The 21,275-nt window shown below is 40.7% G+C and overlaps 1 protein-coding gene across 2 annotated transcripts in view; it reads left to right on the top strand.

Annotated features, from left to right (window-relative positions):
- The window catches only part of Znf106 (zinc finger protein 106), a 56,135-nt gene that overhangs the window by 7,172 nt on the left and 27,688 nt on the right, over nt 1-21,275 (top strand). Inside the window, exons 2-5 of one of the 2 annotated variants that reach the window (XM_005068500.4) lie at nt 2,367-2,451; nt 8,528-8,589; nt 15,595-15,792; nt 18,925-21,084. In XM_005068500.4, the coding sequence (XP_005068557.1) occupies nt 2,398-2,451; nt 8,528-8,589; nt 15,595-15,792; nt 18,925-21,084 (2,474 nt within the window). In that variant the 5' untranslated portion in view covers nt 2,367-2,397. The remainder of the gene's footprint in view (nt 1-2,366; nt 2,452-8,527; nt 8,590-15,594; nt 15,793-18,924; nt 21,085-21,275) is intronic. The other variant, XM_040746105.1, reaches the window with a different exon arrangement.

Genomic DNA, 21,275 nt, shown 5'->3' with positions numbered 1-21,275 from the left:
CACACATCTGTAATCCCAGGCAGGGACAGGAGGATTGGGAGTTCTAGGCCAGCTTGGGCTATGTAGAGAGACCTATTTCAAAAAGGAAAATACAAATGCACAAAAGCTACCCATAGGTTGTACATTGTCAAGCCCTTTTGGGAAATTGTTCATCTTTGGAGATGTAGCTCAGTGGCAGAGCATGTGCCTGGCATTTATATGGCACTGGGTACCATAACTGGTATGGAATAACAAAGTCTAAAGTCAAGTGTGGTGGGATACTCCTGTAATCCCAACATTTGGGAGGTGACGGCAGGAGGTTCAAGAGGGTCAGATCATATGCATAAAGAGTTCTCAGCTAGCTGGCATACATGAGACCCACTTTCAAAAAAAGAATATTGATCAGATTCCAGCCTGAAGTTGTAACCTGGATGCTGAGATCCACAACAGACCCCGTTTCTGCTCCTGTTCCAAGTGGTACTAGAGGCTGATGTGTTCAGTCACAGTGATATCATCATTTCACATCCTGAGTGGTTGGACTGACATTGGTCAGCAGTTTGCAAAAGATTGATGAGGGGGTGTGGTGATATATTATTTTTGATTTATTAAAACTTAGCTGAGGATTCAGAAAGCAAAGTCAGCCTCAAGCTGTAGAGATCAGGCAGTGGTGGTACTCACTTTAATCCCAGGACTCAGGAGACAAAGGCAGATGGGTTTCTCTGAATTCAAGGCTACACAGGGCTATACGAGATTGAATCAGTCTAAAAGAGTAACATCTCACACCTTCAATCCCAGGACTAGAGGGGGTAAGATAGGAGCAGGGTCTTCAGTAGTCAGTCTCAGGATTCTCCAGCCATGTTGAGGAGAATATGGCAGTCTAGGAATGAAGTCTGAGGTTTGGTGGAGCCAGGAACGCCTTTCAGTCTGAGGTAGAGTTAAAAGCTAGTGGCCAGTTGAATCCCATTATCTGTCTCTAGGTGTTTTATCATGTTACAAGGGGGTAGCACTTATTACTCTTACAGAGGATTCAAATTTAGTTCCTAGCACCCATATCAGGTGGCTCACTGACTATATGTAGTTCCAGATTACAGAATCTGACATCTTCTGGGCTCTACCAGCATTTGCACTCACATGCCCATCTCCCATAGATATACAAATATATACAATTAAAAATCTTCTAAAAGGTCATTATTGGGGGCAAACATCATAAACGTGTTTGTACATGTTATTTAAAGGGATTAAACATCAGTTAAAATTTTAATGTTCTTTTATGCAGAGAAGATGTTTGTGTCTATTAGTGTTGCTTATTCATGGATGGTGGTGTGGGCATGCATCATGGGGGATCATTAGACATCTTCATGTTGGTCTTGTCTTTTCATTCTGTTGGAAACAGGATCCCTTTGCTCTATAAGCCAGATTATCTGACCTGCATACTTCTGGATACTATCATGACTCTGCCTCCTGTCCCCCTGTATACTAAAATATCTTCATTAGCTAGAGGCCATGTAATTTTTTATTGACACCTACTTTGCAAGGTGAGGCCTTCCCAAAAGTGTCAGATATCCTAGGGCTAGAGGCAAAATTTTGTTCTGTGGCTTCCCGATAGTCCTGTCTTACCAGAAATTCATTAATTTCTATCAGGGTTAAGGTGAAGGTATAGGAAATTGCCTGTGGGATTCAAGAAAGGGATTTTAGCCTGATTACTACTCCTCATCTTGTCATTGCTCTCCACTTCCTCGTACACACTCAGTTAAAACCTTTAGTGTTTTACAGCATATTGTCACTTGGAGTCTGAATTCACTTATAACGGTTCACTTATAAAAATTTCTTGAGTTCTGTTGAGTTTATTGTTCTGAATAAGGAACATTATATAAAAATCTCCCTTTCAGAGGTTAGGAAGGTGGGATCTACCATCACACAGCCTGGGTTTACTTCTCAGACTGTCTTTAATAAAATTGGATGACAGTGTTTAAATGCAGTTCTTGACACTTAACAGGTGTTTTCAACTTGAGCTACATGATAAATAATTGGAGAATATTCTGACATTGATATATGAAGGGAACTCCAGCGTTAGGTAGCTCAAGCTGGCCTTGAACTTGACCTAAGGGCTATAGATACAACTATGCCCAGTTTTGGAATCTCTGAAGATTCTTTTGTTTTGTTTTGTTTTTTGTTTTTCGAGACAGGGTTTCTCTGTATTGTTTTAGAGGCTGTCCTGGAAACTCGCTCTGTAGACCAGGCTGGCCTCAAACTCACAGAGATCTGCCTGCCTCTGCCTCCCAAGTGCTAGGATTCGGCGGAATTTATTTTTGTTGAAAGTGGCAGAGTGAAAAGTAATTTAAAGATGATATCTGGAAAGGTTACTAAATGTTACTTCTTCATTACAGGTTGACATTGAATGCTTCAGATCTGGTCGCTATGGTCCGAGAACGAAAATGTATATTGTGCCACATTGTTTACAGCTCAAAAAAGGTAACAATGAAGAGAGAGGAGCTGGTGCTTTATGGCCATTTTGTTTTTGAAGACATCTTAAAAGTAGTTAAAACTTGATATTAGAAGTTTAAGTTGTTTCAGTTTTATTTTTTGTTTTACTATGCAATCCTAGAACACTCTATGTACTCTGACCTCAAACTGTGGTGATCCGCCTGCCTCTGTCCCCCAAGATCTGGGATTATAGACATGCTGCTTATACAGTGCTGGAGAACACATCCATGGTCTCTGCATGTAGGCAAGCATTCTACTGACTAAGCTGCAGTCAATTCCCAGTCCTGGGTGAAAGCATTTTAATAGCATTTCTTATTTAAGCTTTCCTCCCTTAAATCAGTCTCATTCCATGAGTATTTTTTTCATTACTGTCACAAAAAAACAGTAACTATATATTAACCTCTACCCAGAATTTAGGGTACTCAAGGGTAAATGATATAGAGAACTTTAGCTAGCAATCAGTTAAAGAGAAAATATCTTACATTCAAGGTAATTGAGTTTTTATTACTTTCTGAAATTTTGTGTTGTCTTCATGTGTAGTAGGAAAATACTCTACCCCTCGAGTTATATCCTCAGTCCACAAATCATGTACTTTTTGATTTACAGATGTTTAACAAATACTGTGTTTATTATATGCATTTGATATTTTTTTGTATGTCCAGGCTCAAGAAAAATACAGTGCAGCCAGGTGTGGTAATGCATACCTATAATTCAGTACTTGGGAACAGAGGCAGGAGGATCTTGAGTTTGAGGCCAGCCTGGTCTACATAGGGACAGATCAGGTATAATGTAGCAAAGGTGGTGTTAACAGTATCCTGAATGTCCACAAGGTGGAGCAAATAATGAAAATGGGGGGCGGGGACAACAACAACAACAGACCCAAATGTGTAAGGAGAAGGACTCTATGCATTATGTGTGCAAGAGTAGGTGAGTTTTCACATACTGGGCTAAGCTTTTCTCTGTGGGTGCCAAGAATTCAAATTCAGGTCTCATACTTGGGCAATAAGTGATCTTATCTAACTGAGACATCTCCCTAGTCCCTGAAAAGCAAGTTTTTTGTTTTTTTTTTTTTTTTAGCAGTATTTGTAGATTTATTTATTTTATTTGTATGAGTATTTTGCCTGCATGTGTATATATGTCCCTCTGGAATCCTCCGGAACTGGAGTTATAGGCAGTTGTAAGCTGTCGTGTGAGTGCTGGAAACTGAACCTGGGTCTTCTGGAAGAGCAGCCAGAGATCTGCTGAGTCGTCTCTCTCACCCCAAAACAAACTTTTTTTTTTTTTTGGTTTTGTGAGACAAGGTTTCTCTGTGGCTTTGGAGGCTGTCCTGGAACTCACTCTGTAGACCAGGCTGGCCTCGAACTCACAGAGATCCGCCTGCCTCTGCCTCCCGAGTGCTGGGATTAAAGGTGTGCGCCACCAACGCCTGGCCAAAACAAACTTTTTTTAAAATAAAAGAATTTGCTTGTGTCTCTGGGAAATTGGTTATTATTTCTCATGGTGGGGGGTTTTTCTTGCTTTTATCCTTTGCTTTAAAGTAATAGTTGTTTGTTTCAGGGTTTTTGTTCATTTGTTTGTTTTAGGTTTTCTTTTTCTTTTTTTCCTTGAGCATCTCATTTTGTAATTGGCTGACTTAGAACTTGCTATGTAGACCAGGCTGGACTCAGACTTGCAGGTATCCTCCTATCTGCTTCTTGAGTACTGAGATTTCAGGGTGTCTTCTTGACTGGTTGTTGATGGAGCTTTAAATTCTGATTCAGTTTTCAGATGTGTTTTGTTCTCATTAATGACAGCACTTACAGCTAGAAAGGGGTCACTTGTAAAGCTCTGTCCAGATGAGGCTTTTGTAAAAATAGAAAGGAAACAATCTAGTAAAATCACCATTTAAAGGCAGTGTTTTGAAACAGCTGTCCTCTTTATCACACTGTAGAAGATAAAGCAACAGTGAACTGTGGAGTAGTTACACTATTTCTGACAAACTGTATATGATGAAGAAATACATTGTGTACTTACATTGTAACATGATGTTTGGTGTCAGACCTTTCTGAATTTGAGTTGGAACACTTGATTTTCTGTAGGGCATGAGAAGCACTTGAGGAATACCTGGTGAATAAAGGAGTTAACTTCTCTGCACCCTTGAGTCCTTATAAAGTTAATACTCAGTAATATTTTGTGGTTTAAGTGGAAAAGTGTTCAAGTCAAAGTCAATACACTATAGTATGCAGTAATCAGTTGAGTTGTAGCTGCTTATTAACTGTATAGTAAGCAGACATTCTCTGATTGTACTTGAAATGTTTGCAGCTCTTTAAGTTGCATGTATGTGCCTTTTCTTTGGGTCTTGCTGTGTAGCTACCAAGCTGTTCTTGAACTTGCTGTCCTCTGTCTCCTGAGTGTTAAGATTATAGGTGTATGCCACCATGCCCAACTGTGTGCATGTATTCTAGTGATAACGTCTCCACAGAGTACTTTCTTTCACTGAAGGTAAAGTGGGAGAGAGAACCTTGCAGAGTTTTAATATTTTCATTAAACCCAAATAGACTAATTGGGGAAGTTGAAAAGTGGGTAGTCAGAGTAGAACAGTGAATGAATTGCTGTGTTCAGAGTCTTGGTCTCTTAATTGCTTGTCCCAGCCTCAAGGCTGTCTCTGGACTCCAGATCTACATGCCTCTTCTGAGTGTTGGGTCTAGGTGTGCACCATAGTGCCCACCTACATTCAAAATGTGGAGAATTTTTTCTTGTTTATTAAAGACTTAATTATTTTTACTTTGTCTATGGATGCTTTGCCTGAGGGCATGCTGGTGTCTGCTAGTCAGAAGGTAGAGCCAGATCCTTTGGAACTGAAGTTGTAGAGAGTTGTGAGCTCCCTTGTAGGTTCTGGGAATCCATCTGGGTCCTCTGCAAGAGCAACAGGTGCTCTTAACAACTGAGCCATGCCTCCAGTCCATCAAAGTGTCTGTTTAAAAAAAACAACAAAAAAACAAACTCCATGCTTTGCTTACCTTTTTGGTTTTTTTTTTTGTTTTGTTTTGTTTTGTTTTGTTTTTTGAGACAGGGTTTCTCTGTGGCTTTGGAGGCTGTCCTGGAACTAGCTCTTATAGACCAGGCTGGCCTCGAACTCACAAAGATCCGCCTGCCTCGGCCTCCCGAGTGCTGGGATTAAAGGCGTGCGCAACCAACGCCCGGCCCCTTTTTGGTATTTTAAGATAGGGTTTTTCTCTGTAGCTTTGGAGCCTATCTGGAACTCAATATGTAGACCAGGCTGGCCTCGGTCTCACAGAGATCCACCTGCATCTGCTCCACTCGTGCTGGGATTAAAGGCATGCACCACCACTGCCTGGCTATCTATTTACTTTTAAGTTTTTTGAGATTTTTATTTATTTTATGTATATAAGTGTTTTGCCTGAATGTATTCAGTGTATCATGAAGATGGCACCACATCCTCTGGGACTAGTATTACAGATGGTTTTGAGCTGCCCTGTGGGTACTGAAAGAGTAGCCAATGCTTTTTAGCCATTGAGCCATCTCTCCAGCTCCAAGGGGGGGGCTTTATTTTTTTTAATACCTATTTATAATCAATGTAGTCAGCCAGCCATATTCATTCCACAAATGGGAGGGAGGTGTTCTTTTGTTTGGTTTTGGTTTTCATTTCTCTTTGTAACAGCTCTAACTGTCCTGGAACTTGCTTTGTGGACTAGGCTGGCCTTGAACTCACAGAGATCTACCTGCCTCTGCTTCCCAAGTGCTGGGATTAAAGGCATGCACCACCACCACCTGGCTTCAACAAATGTTGATTAATAATTTATATGCCAGGCTCTGCCAAATCTTAAATAAGAGTTATAGCTTATTCTTGAAAAACTTTCAGTTGAGTAGGGAAAGAATGTGGATAAAAGTAAATAAATAAGGACTGAGGAGATGGCTCAGTCAGAAAAGTGCCTCCTATTGCAAACATGAAGGCCTGAGTCTGGATCCCTAAACACAAGGCCAGTGGTAGCAGTGTATATCTACAAATTGGTAAACTTCCAGTTTATTGAGAGACTTCTTCTCAAGAAGGTGGGGGGCCTGGAGAGCACATACTGCTCTTCCAGAGGATCCAAATTTGGTTCCAGGACCCCATATTGGGCTGCTTATAATCATCTTAACTCTAGCTTTAGGGGATCCTCTAACTTAAACAGGCATCTGCATTCACATGCATGTACACTTATATACACACTTTAAAAAATTAAAAATAAGGTAGAAAGCAATTAAGATGTCCAGCACTAGCCTTTGACCTCCACAATCACACACACACACACACACACACACACGTGTGTGTGTGTGTGTGTGTGTGTGTACATATGCACACCAACATATGCCACATATACATGAAGTAGCCAAATAGTTTTTTCCCTATTTTACAATTTTTTTCTTTTTTTTTTAATTTATTTTATTTTTAAGTTTAAATTTAGATTAGAAACAAGGTTGCTTAACAAGTCAGTTCCAGGTCCCTCTCCCTTTCTCTCCCCTCCTCCCGTGCCCTCCCCTCAACCCCCCCATTATCCCCTCATTTCCCCAGGGAGGGTGAAGCCCTCCATGGGGGTATCCATAGTCTGTCATTTCATACAGGGCAGGGCCTAGACCCTCCCCCAAGAGTTCAGGGTGAGAGTTCATCTCACATTGTTGGATGGGAGTCCAAAGTCCGTGTGTATACTCGGGATGAGTACTGATCTACTGCCCAAGGCTCAATAAATTACCTAGGCCTCCTCACTGACACCCACATTCAGGGGGTCTTGATCAGGCCCATGCTGGATTCCCAGGCTGATGCCTGGGTGCCAAATAGTTTTAAAAGCTAAGTGATCTGAAAGACTTCAGAACATTTTATGTGTGTATGTGTCTGTGTGTGACTGCATGTGCATGCTTGTGGACTTGTATACCATAGTGTGCATATGAAGATAGGTTCTCTCCTTTCACCTTGTGACCTCCAAAGATCAAACTTAGGTCATCAGGTTCAGTGGCAAGCCTAGCCATCATCTTGCTGGGTCCTTGGATTTTTCTGTATAGTCCTGGATGAACTAGAACTCCATGTGTAGATTAGGCTAGCCTTAAACTTTTCGGTGGTCTTGCCTAGGCTTCCCAAGTGCTGGGATTGATGATCCCTGGTGGTATGATGGGCATGTTTGGAGACTTTCACCAGGTGCTGAGGTTACAGTATGGGCACCACACCTGACTGCTCCCTTCCCCCAAACTCTAGTATATTATTTATAATGAAATAGAATTTAACCTATATTATTCATTCTTAAGTCTTTTCCCTTTTGTTTGTTTTTTGAGACAGCGTTTCTGTAGCTTTGGAGCTTGTCCTGGAACTCAGTAGACCAGGCTGGCCTTGAACTCACAGAGACCCTCCTGCCTCTGCCTCCCAAGTGTTAGGATTAAAGGTGTGTGCCACCACCGCCCAGCAGTCTTTTCCCTTCTAAGGCCAATACTTCTTCTTTTTTTTTTTTTTTTTTTTTTTTTTTTTTTGGTTTTTTTCGAGACAGGGTTTCTCTGTATTGTCTTGGAGGCTGTCCTGGAACTCGCTCTGTAGACCAGGCTGGCCTTGAACTCACAGAGAACCGCCTGCCTCTGCCTCCCAAGTGCTGGGATTAAAGGCGTGCCCCACCACCGCCCGGCCTAAGGCCAATACTTCTAACCATTTTGGGAAACCACTTAAAATACCTAAAAGTTACTTTTAAAAAATGATATCCAGCTGTGGTGATGTAAACCTCCCAACCCTGGAGATAGAGGTAGGAGGACCGGGAATTCAGAGGTAGGAGGGCCAGGAATTCGAGGTCTTTCTCAACTACATATGAGTTCAAGACCTGTCCGTGCTGAGACCCTTCACCACAAAATAAAAATAAGCATGAAATATGGCCAGAGAATTATTTGTTGTGGAACCAGTGTTGATTTTAAGTTGAGAAGAGTAATCACAAAATATTTTGGCAAAGAAGTTTGAATCCAGATTGTTAATTACTATCTACAGAGGAACTCTACCCACCTTACCCTGACAATCTCTTGGTTAATGTGCTTTTTGTTTTGTTTTATTTTGAAGGAGATGGACGAACACATGCGGAGCATGTTGCATCACAGGGAACTTGAGAACTTGAAGGGCAGGTAATAAGAACAGTTCTCTTCCATAAGTTTCCTAATATGGGGGTCTAAGTGCCGATGGTGCCTGCCTACTTATTATGATGGCTGTTGTCTGATGGCATTGAATCATTGTTTAGAATTAATAACAGTAGATTTTTTGGCATTCAAGAGACAAACCCTGGTACACATGGGTAGAATTCATAGCATCTCAGGCAAGTAGTTTAACAACATTAAGCTGGCATGAGCTAGCTTTCTTACTCACAAGCTGACTCATTCCTGCATAGTGGCCTTACAGCTATTTTCCATATTTTTACTTTAGCAAAATTAATTGCAAGCTGTAAACCCTTAGTCTTTCTGAAATAGCCTAGAAATTCCACAACCTGTGTCTGCAAAACCAAATAAAAGACCTTAAGTGTTTTTTCAGAATGCTCTGTTAATGATTTAAAACGTAAGATATTTAAAAGAGGTTTGAAAAGAAAATGTGGTATGTATGTATGTATATATGTATATTCCATGTCCTTTTTTCTGTGTGTCTTCTTGACTAATGTGGATTTGAAATGTAGAGGTTAGATAAAGGTAACATTGGTAAATTCAGAAATATGAATTATATTTTGCTCCATGAATAGTAAAGTTTCTGTGAAGCTGATATTTTATTATGTAATGTTAATATTAACTTTATTGTAAGTCTTAATAGGTTTATCTTGTGTCTGTAAAATTAATGTGCTATTTTTAGACTTTAGCATATAAGTGCTAATGATTTCTTCCATGCCTGGGTCTGTAATGGTTGTACTTAGTGGAAACAAAAAAAAAAAAACCTTGATAGACATCAGCTCCTTTAGGTTGGGGAAATTTTCTTCTGTTAGTTTGTGAAAAATATTTTCTGAGTTTTTTTACCTGGGTTTCTTCTCTTTCCTCTATTCTTTTTATTTGTAGATTTGATCTTTTCTTATTATCTTAGATTTCCTGGAGACTTTTTGCCTGGATTTCTTTTTCAGATTTAACATTTTCTTCGATCAAGGCATCCACTTCTTCTATCTTGTCCTCAAATGTCTGAGATTCTCTCTTCCATCTTTTGTGTTCTGTTGGTGAAGCTTGCCTCAGAGGTTTTGTTTTCAAGTTCCTAGACATTTCGTATCTAGTTTTCCTTTAGTGTTGGTTTTCTTTTGATTCTATTTCTACTTTCATGTCTTGAACTGTTCTCTTTATTTCATTCCACTGTTTGCGTTTTCATTAATAGATTTGTTCATTTCCTCTTTAAGGATCTTTTTGTTTGTTTGTTTTTGGTTTTTCGAGACAGGGTTTCTCTGTGGCTTTGGAGGCTATCCTGGAACTCGCTTGGTAGTCCAGGCTGGTCTCGAACTTACAGAGATCCACCTGCCTCTGCCTCCCGAGTGCTGGGATTAAAGGCGTGCGCCACCAACGCCCGGCTTTTGTTTGTTTTTTGAGACAGGGTTTCACTGTAGCTTTGGAGGCTGTTCTAGAACTCACTCTGTAGACCAGGCTGGCCTTGAACTCACAGAGATCCGCCTGCCTCTGCTTCCCCAGTGCTGCTCTTTAAGGATCTTGAACATATTCATAATAGTATTTTGAAGTCTTTGTCTTATGCTCCAGCTGCATTGTGTTACTCAGGATCTAGTGTGGTAGGGTTGCTAGGCTCTAGTAGAGGGAAAGATATTGCCCTGGCTCTTACTGTGTTTTTATGCTGGTATCTAAGCATCTGGGTTTGGATTGACTCTAGGTGCTGATATCTGGACTTGTCTTTGTTGGGTTTGTGTTCTGTTCCCTTGGTTTCTGTTGCCCTCTCTGGTTCTTAGGAGAGTGTGATGGCTGTGGGTTGCAACCTGGTAGGAAATGCTTCTTAGATCTGCCAGGTGTGATCACTGGGAAGTAGGGGTAGAACATGTTTCTAGGTATTGGAATTTGACAGTAAGGGATGGGCATGGGCTAGCGGTGGGATAGTTGCTGTTACTGAGAGGGTCCATAGGAGGAAGGACAGCTGGGTGTGCCAACTAGAATCTCTGTAGACTAGTCCTGGAAATGGAGGGAGAGAGGCCACAGCAGGTGGGCTGCTGCAGAGCTGGGGATTAGACTGGGGGTTAGAATCGAGAACAGGAGGAGCTTCAAGGAGTGCCCCAGCCAGTGCTCTTAACCACGTAGCTGTTGCTTAAAGATTCAGATGATAACAAATACAGGATCATGGAAAGTAAGTTTGTTGGGCCAGGTGTGGTGTCACACACCTTTAATCCCATGACTCAGGAGGTAGATACGGGAGGATTTCTGAGGTCGAGGCCAGCCTGGTCTACATAAGGAGTTTCAGGACAGCCAGGACTACATAGAGGAACTCTGTCTCAAAGAGAGGGGAAAAATGAAAGAAAGAAGCTGGGCGGTAGTGGCGCACGCCTTTATTCCCAGCAAATGGGAGGCAGAGACAGGTGGATCTCTGTGAGTTTGAGACCATAGCCTGGTCTACAAGATCTAGTTCCAGGACAGCCTCCAAAGCCACAGAGAAACCCTGTCTCGAAAAACCAAAAAAGAAAAAAAAATCCCACTCCATCTTGCTGTTTTCTGAGTCAAGAGTTTCACTTGTTAGGGACATGGGCATACACAAGAAAAGGCTTTCAATTACATTTCTACAAACTGTATTCCCTCTGATTAGGTGCCCTTGACTTGAGTAATCTGCCCATCCTACCCAAACTTTGTATGCATTCAGTTTTAGATCTGTGCACATGCTTTGTTCTGTCTTAAGTGACTGGACCTCATGTGGATTATGTGTTGCTCTGTAACTTCCTTTCCTCCTGTAAATACCATCTTGAGCACCCTAACTCCTTTTATGTAGAGGGAGCACATTTGTACAGGTTTCTTCATATGGTAGGTGAGGCCATAACAAATTGCTAGCCTTTAACAAATAAATAGCATGAAAAACCAGCTGATCAGTTTTTGAAAAACCTCATGAAATCTCAAAAATGATTTATTGACTTGGAGCATTATTTTAATGACAGTCATAACTGGTTTGTGCCTTAGAGACATACATATCAGTGATTATTTCTTTTCCCTCTTAGCCCCAGCATATGACCATGGATTTCTTGTGTTTAATTACTGTGCTTACTGCTGAACTTTACTTTTTAGTTATGATTTTTTTTTATGGTTTTTCAAGACAGGGTTTCTCTGTGGCTTTGTAGGCTGTCCTGGAACTAGCTCTTGTAGACCAGGCTGACCTCGAACTCACAGAGATCCGCCTGCCTCTGCCTCCCAAGTGCTGGGATTAAAGGCGTGCGCCACCAACGCCTGGCTAGTTAAAGTACTTTATTAAGTTTTTACATTCAATTTTGATGGCAAGCTTGACCATATTGGTCAGTTTTCTTTGGTTTCTAATTAGGGACATGTGGTAGGTGTGTGATATAAGCAGTTTCTCCAGATAGAAGTTACCAAAGACTCAAGCCTTTATTTATCAAGCAGCTGTTGTGGTTTAGTTAGAGCAAGCTTTATAAGGAAAGGCTTATGCATAGAGTATCTTAAGACTGCCTTTTGTACATGAGGGGAAATTGTGTGGTGACAGGATGAAGCTAATTTGGGCCTTTCAAACACTCTGAGGAAAATTATTGTGTTTATTAGCCATGACACAAAAGCAATGCATTTTGTCCACAATTACATGTTTATGCAGAGTTTTTAAGCCAGTTATTAATGTGTAACTCCAATCCTAATTGGTCTTAATAATAAAAACCCAGAATCAGACATCAAGGTAAATGCTAGAAGATCAGAGAAACAAAGGATCAAGCCACAGCCACTTTTTACCTAGCCAACTCTTCAGCCCAAAAGGGGGCTGAGCCCCTGTCTCCACCTTACCTTATCACTTCCTTTCTTTGACTCAGCCTTACCATTTTCTGTTTCCTCCTCCCATGTGCTGGGATTAAAGGTGTGTGCCACCACTTCCTGGCTTCTGTGGTTAACTAGTGGCTGGCTCTGCCTTCTGATCTCCAAGCAAGCTTTGTTTGTTAGAGCACAAACAAAATATCACCACATTAATGAAGAATTCAAGAGAGATATTGATGGCTTGAGCTTAAGAAAAATTTCTCTGCATTTTGTAGTCATAATCTGCAATTTTGAAAAAGTTCAGAGATAGTACAAAAGTCTCCAATAGAGTGAGACCAGTGGTATGGCAATATACAGTTTAGCATTTTGTACATTAAGTAGAAACATAGGTGAAGACATTAAAGCAAAGTTATTTTCTAGCTAAAAATGAAGTTGGTTTGGATTTCATTTACAGTGTTTGTACGGTATTTGTCTTATAGTAGTCTACAGATTCTTCTGGTGCTGCCCATTGGGAACAGATTCCTGTTTATATTTTAAACTTTGTGTTGTTGTAAGATACTTACATGCTATTACAAGGTAATACCCACCTAGAATGAGTTAGCCTCAACCTAGTTGTCTTAGAGAACTTTATTCTTGATAAGTTGTAGAAAGTAGGTAATGATTCTTCCTTTGCTTTTATTGCTGTTGTTTGGTTGATTGGTTCTGATAGATTCTCACTATGTAGCCCTTGCTGGCCTTGAACTCATTATACTCAGAGATCTGCTTGCCTCTACCTCTAGAATACTAGGATTTAAAGGCGTGTACTGCCACACCAGGTCATGTTTAATCTTTAAACATACAGGTGCTAGTAAATAGTACTTTAAAGTATTATAGGATGAAATGGAACATTGAATTCAGGTAACCAATTGATATTTTTAGGGAACCTCATCAGAACTCTCATTTAAAGATTTTAAACTGTTAGCATTTGTGCTACAAAGTACAAAAAAAGTGTAAATTTTCGACATTTTTAGATTTTCAAAGATTCTTCCAGTATAAGAAACAGTATTGGGAAATGGGGCAGCGGTTTGGGAGGCAGAGGCAGGCAGATCTCTGTGAGTTCAAGGCCAGCCAGTCTACAAAGCTACACAGAGAAACCCTGTCTCAAAAAATCAAAAAAGAGCCGGGCGTTGGTGGCGTATGCCTTTAATCCCAGCACTGGGGAGGCAGAGGCTGGAGGATCTCTGTGAGTTCCAGGACAGCCTGATCTACAGAGGGAGTTCCAGGACAGCTTCCAAAACAATACAGAGAAACCTGTCTTGAAAAACCAAAAAAAAAAAAAAAAATCAAGAAAGAAAGAAAGAGAAATAGTATTGATAATGGAGAGATGGCCAATCGATTAAAAGCACTGGCTGCTCTTCGAGAGTACTTGGGTTCAAATTCCAGCACACACATGGCATCTTACAATTGTCTATAACTCCAGTTCTAGGGGATTCAACATCACATAGACAAGCATGCAAGCAAAACACCAATGTACATAAAATAAATATTTTTTAAAAAGAAGAAAGAAAGAAGCAGTGTTTGAGGGAGGGCCTGAAATTTCTTTTTTTTCTCCTTCTCTCCTACCTCCTCCCTCCCTCAGGGTCTTCCTGTGTGGCTCTGGCTGGTCTACAACTGCTTTGAAGAGTAGGCTGGTTTTGAACTCACAGTGCTGCAGACCAAACCTGGTACCTTGTGCCTGCACTAGATGGATGCATGTCCTACCATTTTGATAAATTTCTAGCCCACTAGTATTGCTTTTTCTCTGCTAAAATATGTTTATTATTTGTGTGTAAATGTGTATTTAGGTAAATATATGCCATGTGAGAACAGGAACCCACAGAGGCCAGAAAAGGGTGTCAGACCACATGGAGCTCATGGGTCCTCTGGGAAAGTACTCTCCCCAACCCCAGTATTGCTTTTTAAAATGTAACAGGAATTGTTTGAAGTTTTATAGTTTGTAACTCAGAGTAACTTTTTGCTGTGCTTGGCATTTGGTAAGGTGTGTGTTTAGTTTAAATGGACATTCAGGTGATCTGTAACAGAAACGGTCTTCTAGTAAATGAAGTGCTTGGTATCAAGGACCTCTGTGAATTCATATCGATTCTGCTTATTTTCATTGGGTATTTGTTTAAAAGAGAGGGGTAGATAGCTGTATTTCATGGCATGTGTCTGTGGTGATTTGTAGACACAGATTGGTGTAAGAAGCACATATTTTATCACTGTTATAAACTTACAATACAAGATCCTGGATTAAGTTTGAATGACTGAACAGCCACAGTTTGCACAGTTCTTGGTGCCTGCATAGACTGTTGACTTAGTCAAAGGATTGCAGGAAGCTTAAAAGCTGTTAAATTATTGATCTGCTACGGGCCTGAAGAGGATTTAAGATTTTGCTTAAGGGTGGCCAAATATGAGATTTACCATTATGTCAAGTAAAAGAAAAAACAATAGAAGCAAACCAGTCACCCAGTTTAGGTAAAGGCCAGTTTTGCTTGTATCTGGACTGCAGCATTTTCTGAAACTTGAGAAAAAACATTTGCTTAACACAGCTGTTAACTTCTTACAACTGACATGTTTTCCATTCCCTTTAAAATGAACCCTGCTGAAGCAGAATGTGTCACATGTATCATCCAGACTAAGAACATTTGCTGGGACTACTGCTGTCATTTGCCAGGGTCCGGAATCTTCACATTCCAGGCAGAACGCCAGCTGTTTCAATTTAGTTACCAGATGGAGATTGGCTGTTCCCCCTCCTCTTTGCTCCACCCCCAGCCTTCACTGGACGAATGTTTTAGAACTGGAGATGAAATGGAAGTGCTGTCCCCAGGCTTTCTGAGTGCCACGGGCACCATGGGTGCGGCCCAGAGCAACTTATGTTTGCTCTGAGCCCCCTGCCCGGCCTCCCCTTTCACCATGTTTCCTCTGGCAAGATTTTAAGTACAGCAATTCAAGAAGATTTTTCCTAAATCCCATTAATCTGAAGTGTGTTGCCTCTTGATTGCTGGAAAAGAACCTAAAATTTATTTCAAAGTAATCTATAAACAGATTTACTAAAAGTGATGAAAGGAGCATTGACATTTATTAGCACTGATTTTTTACTGCACCCAGTTGTGCAGTGTCTTTCAGAGGAAACTAGCAATCTGGTGAGTGTGCCATGCCAGTGGGGAGAATTGAATGTCCCTCATCTCCCTCTTTCCCTAGGGACAGTAGTCATGAGTGCCGAGTGTGCGGGGTCACAGAAGTGGGTCTCTCTGCATATGCAAAGCACATTTCTGGCCAGTTGCACAAAGATAATGTTGATGCCCAGGAAAGAAAAGATGGTGGAAAGGAAGACGAAGAAGAAGATTATTTTGACAAGGAACTTGTTCAGTTAATACAGGAAAGAAAAGAACAAAACCGGTAAGTCATCCTGTTTTTTTTGTTTTTTTTTTGGTTTTTTTTTTGAGATAGAGTCTTATGTAGACAGTTTATCCATCCTGGTGATGAACCTCTAGGGCTTGGTGTAGCTAAGAAAACTTTGTACTAACTGAGCTCAGTTTTAAAGAGCCTAAAGCTTAATCATACCCTAAATATAGAGTTTTGTTTGCCTTTTGCTATCTGGGGACCAAGAACTATGCAATGCTTTCCTGAACTGCTGTGTTATCTGTCCTGAAACTTAGTCTTATTTTAAATAAGCTAATAGAGCTACAAACCTGAAAACTATAGTCTTAGTCACTGTGTGTGGAACTGGTTTTATTAGAATCCAATTTTCTGCTAGAAAACTGGAGAGTATAATATATAAGCATCATTGAATAGACATTTCATCTATCATTCATTTGTATTATTATCCATTAAGTATTTTTATTGTCCAAATAATATTTCTTAGGGGAAAGGATTACCTCTTGTAAATTAGCCTGGCGCTTCTACCAAATTTGAATTTTACCTTTGTAGTTCTAGTGACTACACAGCGTCCAGTTCACACTGAGTATTTCTATAAAACTGTTTTAAATTTGACAATGTCAAAATTAATGTTTACATATTTGTGTGTTAGGCCTTAAGTTTTATTTGTTTTTAAATGAGCTGGGCAGTTATGTAGCCATGGCTAGTTTACAGCTTGTTCATAGCAAAAATGATTCTGAACTGTTGTCTCTGTCCCCTAAGGTGCTACAGTCACAGGTGTGTACTGCCACACCTGGTTTTGGCCTAAAGAACTTACTTAATGAGGCAGAAGATATGAGAGAACAATTAATGTAGTATTTGAAGTCCTAACATGAAGAGAAAATGTAAAACTCTAAAATAAAAATTTTAAAGATTCTTCTTGATTATTAATTAGACATACTTTCACCTTTTTATGTTAGAGACTTAAATACAGGTGGGAAATACGTAGTTTTATCCTATATGTTAGCTTTTCTTTAAGTCCTTGAAGAAGACTTTTTTAGTCTTAAAATGCCCATAGCAACATGATTGTTGAGCCCTTGTGTTGCTTGGTTCTCCTGGTGCCATTCTCATGACTGCAGTAACAGCTGTAGTCTCCACTTCTGTTTTAGGGATACTAATTCTTTTGGTTTGGTTTCAAGACAGGGTTTCTCTGTGTAGCCCTGACTGTCCTGGAACTCACTCTGTAGACCAGGCTGGCCTTTGAACTCAGAGAGATCCACCTGCATCTACCTCTCAAGTGCTGACACTAAGGCATGCACCACCACTGCCAGTATATAGGACACTGGTTTCTAACAGCTAACAACAAAATATTAAAGCTTAGCTGTGTAGATGATTAAACATTATCAGAGGCTAGGATTAGACACTGTTATCACAGTTACTGTTTTTTGAATCTTATGCCCTTATGGTGACACAGTTCTATAAGATCATGTACTTCTTTTACTTGCTGATGGATTGAAGCAGGGTCTTTTTATGTAGTCAACTCACACTCTTCTTAGCCCTGGCCTAAGTGCTAAGATTACAGGCAAGTGCTACTATGTCAGCCTACATAAAGTTTTAGTTTTATCTTGTGAAAAAGGAACTGATCTGTATCCAGCCCCATTAAAGGCCAGTTAGGGGCTGTCAAGACAGCCAGGCCATGGTGGCATAGGTCTTTAATCATAGCACCCAGAGGCAGAATCAGGAGGATCTGTGAGTTCCAGGACAGCTAGGGCTACACAGAGAAACCCTTCCTCAAGAAATGAACAAAAGAGCAGTGAAGATAGTTCTGTGGGTAGAGGAACTTGCATCCAAGCCTAACAACCTACATCCAATCCCCAAAACTCATATGACGAAAGAACTGACTGATCTCCACACAGGGACCATGCCATGTGCACGCACATACTCATCAATGTTTTGTTTTTTTCAAAAGGCCAGTTAAGGTCAGCTTTTAAGATGTAAGTCAATGTTTTTATGTTTTAGTTTTTTGTTTGTTGAGACGACATCTTGCTCCGTAGCCATGGCTAGTCTGGAGCTCACTACATAGACCAGTCTAGCCTCAGACTTACAGAGATCCACCTACTTCTGCCTCCCAGTGCTTTGATTAGAGGTGTATATCACCATGCCCAGACATTTTTATTGTATCAAGGCCCAAGTGGTCAATATAAAATCTGTAGTCAAGGTTCAGGGTTTGTTCTACCCTTTGCATTTGTATGACTCACCCAATCTAAACGTGAGCCTGTCCATTTAAAAAGACATAAACACTTGCCTCTGGATTATTAGGGTTCATTGAGGTAATCCAAATAAAGTACTTAGCATTAATGAGTTATTCTACATGAAGTACTTAGCAGAAACAAAGTGAATTTTAGCTTACTTTGTTAACCGGTGTTTTGAGCAACTATCACGTGCTGGGGAATACTCTGTCAAACATTCTGTAGAAAAAAGTTGTTTGACAGTGCTGCGATATGTAAGTGTTCTCCTTTTGTGGACTCCTTATATACATGAATAGCTTGAACAGCTGAAGGTTCTCTGTAAACTACATCTAGCTCATCAGTTCCTTTTAGCCTCTTATGGGAACTCTTATTTGACCTGTTCTGTTTTCTTCCTGTTTGTGACCCCTTTACTATTTCAGCTTGGTTCTAAGCCTATTCTAAACAGGAACTGTACATAAATGTTTTCTTACACTGCTAACAGCCATGATGGCCACTTGATAAAGTAGTTAATAATGAAGGTGTCCATGAAAAGTATGATGTTACCACTTAAGGTGGGTTTAAAAATCGATTTTTCAGTAAGAACATGGGCCTGGAAAAATCATGCATGGCCACTGACTGAACATTGAGTTAATGATAATGTAGCTGTTCTTATTTTGAAAAGAGCCACATAATGTAATATGCTAAGGTAATAGGAACAAAAAAACCAACAGAAGATAGTGTAAATGTATCTAATTTTTAGTATTTCTAGGATAAAGGGGAAGGTGGTCTAGTAGTTTGCAAGTATAAAAGCAACCACCAGAAATAAAAGTGGGTCCCATTCTGTAATCTAAGAAGAGGAGAGAGAGTTTGGGTGGGCTATGCCTTTAAAAAAAGAATATATAAGAATTTCATTAAATCCATAATGACAAACTTGTTTCTCTTTCAGACAAGATGAGCCTACCAATAACAGCCAAGAAATAAACTCAGATGACAGGCAACCCCAGTGGAGACGAGAAGACCGAATCCCTTACCAAGACAGAGAGAGCTATAATCAGCCAGCAAGGCATCATCGTGGACCTCCACCACGGGATTGGAAATGGGAAAAGGATGGCTTTAATAATACTAGGAAAAGTAACTTCCCACATTCTTTGAGGAATAGTGGTGGGCCAAGAGGGAGTTCTGGGTGGCATAAAGGTGCTACAAGAGGTTCTTCAACTTGGTTCCATAGTCATAGTAATTCTGGAGGAGGTTGGCATTCAAACAATGGAATGGTAGATTGGAATTATAATAGCACAGGAAGGAATTCCAGTTGGCATTCTGAAGGAACAGGTGGTTTTTCCAGCTGGCACATGAACAACAGTAACGGAAACTGGAAATCCAGTGTACGTGGTACAAATAGTTGGAATTACAATGGCCCTGGAGACAAATTTCAACAAGGAAGAAACAGAAATTCTAATTATCAAATGGAGGACATGACCAAGATGTGGAACAAGAAATCTAATAAGCCAAGCAAGTACAATCAAGAGAGATATAAATGGCAGTGGCAAGACAGTGACAAAGCTGGGAAATACAGAAGTTCTTCTGAGGGGTTTGCAAGTGATAAATTTCCTTCAGAAGGCTTGCTTGAGTTCAGTTTTGAGCAGCGAGAAAGTCAGACCACTAAACAGACAGACGCAGCCTCAAAAGTTAATGGAAAGAGTGGCAGTGTAGCAAGGGAAAAGTTCCGCCGCTGGACACCTTACCCTTCCCAGAAGACTCCAGACTTACAGTCAGCCCTGAAAGAAGTCATTGGCAACAAGTCAGAAATGACAGATAAGCCTCTCTTTAATTTTAGCTTAATAACTGCAGGAATGCAGGAGCCAGTTGGTAAAACAAGTAATCCCCCAGTGCTAAAAACACAAAAGGAAATGCTTCCTGGATCTCCCAGTCACAAAGCTGTTCCTGATGGCACTGCTTTCTGTGAGGTGGTGAGAGCTTGCCCCGTTACTGAACAGTCTGAACCACACCGTAAGTCAAATAAGATTCCATTATTGAAATCCCCACTCCTTCCAACTCCTAAGTCAGGTCCTCATAAGCATAATTTAAAGGGCCGCTCAAAAAACAGTGAAACACAATCCCTTTCCTCTGGAGATCGCTTACATCTTATGAAAAAGTCCACTTTGGAAGGCAGCCATGGTTCTCCCTACACATCCAAGTCACATGGTTTGTGTGCTCGTGTTTTAAAGGGAAATAAAACTGTGTCAAGCATGGAAAAAGAGCCTGATGAGAAATTAAATGACACATTACAGAAAGCCCAAGAGGCACTCCAGTGTCCCAGAACACTGCAAAAGCCACTCCTTAGCACATCCAAAAGGCCCGAGAACCATGCAAAAGAAAGTAGGAGTGTACAAGAGTCAGCACAAGACTCTGTGGACATTGAGTTTCAGGCCCATTCAGCTGAAAATGATGGCATAACATCTGATCCAGAAAACCATGCCATAAAAAGTGGAGCAGTGGTTTTGGCAACTCCAGAGGCCGAGTCCTGTGGCACTCACACTGTGGATAAGGAACAAGGGAATCAGATCCTGGAGACATCTGGGGCCCTTTCCACCTCCCCACATAATTCCACAGTTCACCAGAAAGAGGCTGAGTTACAGGGGACAGCAGCAGCTGGCCCACACTCTGGCTTACTGCTAGACTTGAAGAGCTCTCTAGAAGATGTACAGGATAATGGTCTTGTCAAACCCCATGCGCCTTTTGAAACAGAAAGCTTTGAGGGCACTAGTTTGGATGCAGAGCTTCAAAAAGGCGATATCAGTAATCAACCCCCAGGCACACTCCTGCCTGAACTAAGTAAACTTGGTTTTCCTGCCTCGCTCCAGAGAGATTTAACCCGGCACATTAGTTTGAAGAGCAAAACCGGGGCACATCTCCCAGAGCCAAACCTCAATAGTGCTCGACGTATTCGAAATATTAGTGGCCACCGAAAGAATGAGACTGAGAAGGAGTCTGGGCTTAAGCCAACCCTACGACAGATTCTAAATGCATCAAGGAGAAATGTCAACTGGGAACAGGTCATTCAACAAGTAACCAAGAAAAAGCAAGAGCTGGGCAAAGGTTTACCCAGGTGTGTGCCTCTTTCGGTATCTGTCCTTGCTTTCTTTTAAAGGTTACCACCCTTTGGCCTTGATTTAAAAGAGAGTTCTTGTTCTACTTAATTAAATGTTTGCTGAAAATATCAATTGTAGATGTCTGCTTTAATCCAGTATCAAACAGTGACTGATCCCATCTGATACATGTGACAGTTTTCCTGACTAT

The sequence above is a fragment of the Mesocricetus auratus genome, unplaced genomic scaffold (assembly GCF_017639785.1).
Source record: "Mesocricetus auratus isolate SY011 unplaced genomic scaffold, BCM_Maur_2.0 Super-Scaffold_100004, whole genome shotgun sequence".
NCBI classification, from domain to species: Eukaryota; Metazoa; Chordata; class Mammalia; order Rodentia; family Cricetidae; genus Mesocricetus; species Mesocricetus auratus.
The sequence above is the reverse complement of the archived record's forward strand: the minus strand, read 5'-3'. Positions and strand labels throughout refer to the sequence as shown.